We start from the raw sequence: 2,643 nt of genomic DNA, 5'->3' as shown, positions 1-2,643 counted from the left end.
ATTTCTTAAGCCCGGGAGTTCAAGGCTGCAGTGAGCCGTGATCACACCACCGCACTCCAGCCTGGACAACAGAGTGAGACCCTGTCTCAAAAAAAAAAAGAAAAACAACAACAACAACAAAAACCTTTTTAAAAAAATAAAAAGACAAAGGATTATGGAGTAGGGAGAATTTATCCTGATAATCCCAGGATCCCCAGTGGCAAAATCTGGGGATTTCACCAGGAAGGAGGAGGGATCCCAATTCTGAGTGAACAGAGGCATCAAATCCCTGCCCCCACCCTCCGAAATAAGACACAGAGTCCCCCACAGATCAGAGATTCTGCTGATCAGGAGCCAGGACACCCCCTATGACTTTCTTTCATCTGACCCTGAGTCCTCAAGCAGCTGTCTCTGAGGACTTCAGTTTCCTGCCTATAAAATGGGGCTCGCTGTATGGTTTTCCCCACATCAGAGCCTCAAGTGCTGGCAAACTCAAAGGGAAAGGGGCATGTGAGCGTAAGAGGAAGGGACGAGAGAGGGTGCCGAAAACAAGCCAGAAAGGCCGAGATGGGCAGATCACCTGAGGTCAGGAGTTCGAGATCAGCCTGGCCAACATGGTGAAACCCCATCTCTACTAATAATACAAAAATTAGCCAGGCGTGGTGGCACACATCTGTAATTTCAGCTACTCGGGAGGCTGAGACACAAGAATCGCTTGAACCCAGGGGGCGGAGGTTGCAGTGAGCCAAGACTGTGTCCCTGCACTCCAGCTGGGCAACACAGTGAAACTATGTCTCAAAAAATAAAATACAAATAAAAATAAACAAACAGTGCTTTCTGTGACCCCAGTGAATTTCCATGACCCTTTTGGCCCTACCTTGAGATGAAGGAACAGGCTCAGAGAGGTGAAGGGATTTGCCCAAGGTCACACAGCAGAGGGGCTGGGCCTGGAAGAACTTTCCATCCAGCACAATCAAGGAAGCCTTCTCTCCACTTCCATGTTTACCATAGTCAAGAGCAACACAGCCCAGCAGGGGCCTCCAGAGGCCAAAGCCCCCTGCCCATGCTGGGCCTCGCTCCTGCCCCTCCTCTCCTGCACAGTTCTGTCATGCCCTCTTGATTCTGCTATGCAGGGCCAAAAACATGAGTGAGTCAGCAAATAATGGGTCACCAGATCCCAGAGTCCCAGTGGCCCCCGAGGCCAGCCATAAAGCTTCAGTTCCCTCCACAGATGCCAGCTCACTCTGTGGCCTCCTCTCTCTGGGAGCCTTCCCAGATTGACCCCCACCCAGCGCCCCTGTGTCTGCAGCTAATATCTCCCCCAAATCTCACATCTGTTTGATGTACCCCCCAAGTGCCACCAGAATGGGGGTGTCCTCGGCATCCTGTGTCTCCCCAACACCTGCAGAAGTCAATGCATGCCAGCAAAATGGATAGGGGCTGCAGTGGGAGGAGGCCCTTTCTGCTGCAGAGGGCACAGTGGTCTGAGCACAGACCACATCCTGCGCATATCCTAGTGCTAGGGTTCCCTAGCATCATCTGGGCACTAGGATATGACGGATGCACCCTGGGTTCCCTAAGATCCTCCAGCACAGCCTGGATCTAGCATCTGGGCCCTGCTGACAAGACTTTGAAGCTGATCCTTCCCACTCCCACTGACTCTGATTTCCCTTCTGTCGCTGTCTTTCCCACTGAGTAGGGACCCCCACCTTGCTCAGTTGTGTCCCTAAGGCCAACCATCAGGATAATGAATAAATGAATGGGCACAAGCCCTTGTACAGAACTTGCAGCACGTGATCACCCAACTAGAGCGCATCCTCAAAATCTGGGCCACAGATGGGGAAACGGGAGCCCAGACAGGCGGAGGAGTTAGGTGAGACTCACACATCAGAATTGCCTGCATCCCAGCAATAAAGATGGTGAGCATGGCTGCCAAACACAGCATCCAGCCAAGGACTTCCCCTTGGACTAGGACACAGAAGACAAGGGAGGAGCAGAGCCCTAGCAAGGTACTAAATGGGTCTATGTGACTTTAGGGACCCTCTGCTTTTGGACTGGCCTGGAGCCCAGGTTCAGTCTTGCTGCCCTGGCACTGGGAGGCAGGGGGCTGGCACCCACAAGCAAGCCACAGCCAAGCAGGTGAGAGTTAGCCTCCTGCTGAGTTCTCATCATCCCGGAGGCCTGGGGACAGGGGCTGGCCTCCATGGGGTGAGGTGGCAAAGTCTGGGGAAGGAAGCTGGTCCCCGTGGGGATAGAAGTTACCCACCAGCCATAGACCTGGTCCAGATGCAGGCACTGCGACCTTGGTGGTGGGGAACTGGCCTCTTGAGGACAGAAGTACTGTCACCACTGGCTGAAGGCAAGGGACAGGCCCCATGAGGTGAGGGATGCCGCAGTGGCCCCCTCCCAAATAGGGGACCTGGTCCACAGGGAGGTGCTGCAGCCTCGGGAGTAGCTGACCCCCAGAGAAACGGGCCCTCCCACCTGGCAAGAGGCCGGTCCTGGGAACAGGAGAGGTCTGGCGCCACGCAGCCCCCTCCCCTGATGGCCCCGCGTGAGGACAGGCCAACCCTTACCCGGTCTCGCGGATGGCGTTGGTGAGGTTGGCCCAGGCCACGGCGTCAGGGTGGCGGCCGTCCACCAGAAGCAGCTGGCCCGTTGCGG

At 55.3% G+C, this 2,643-nt stretch overlaps 1 protein-coding gene across 1 annotated transcript in view; it reads right to left on the bottom strand.

Moving 5' to 3' along the window:
• Positions 1–2,641, bottom strand: part of PLBD2 (phospholipase B domain containing 2) — a gene marked incomplete at its 5' end in the record, with an annotated part of 29,980 nt that extends 27,339 nt beyond the window's left edge. Inside the window, one exon of the mRNA XM_011997944.1 lies at positions 2,556–2,641. Coding sequence (XP_011853334.1) covers positions 2,556–2,641 — 86 coding nt within the window. The remainder of the gene's footprint in view (positions 1–2,555) is intronic.
• Positions 2,642–2,643: the final 2 nt, after the last annotated feature.

This window comes from Mandrillus leucophaeus, unplaced genomic scaffold (genome assembly GCF_000951045.1).
Source record: "Mandrillus leucophaeus isolate KB7577 unplaced genomic scaffold, Mleu.le_1.0 Scaffold55, whole genome shotgun sequence".
Classification (NCBI taxonomy): domain Eukaryota; kingdom Metazoa; phylum Chordata; class Mammalia; order Primates; family Cercopithecidae; genus Mandrillus; species Mandrillus leucophaeus.
The sequence above is the reverse complement of the archived record's forward strand: the minus strand, read 5'-3'. Positions and strand labels throughout refer to the sequence as shown.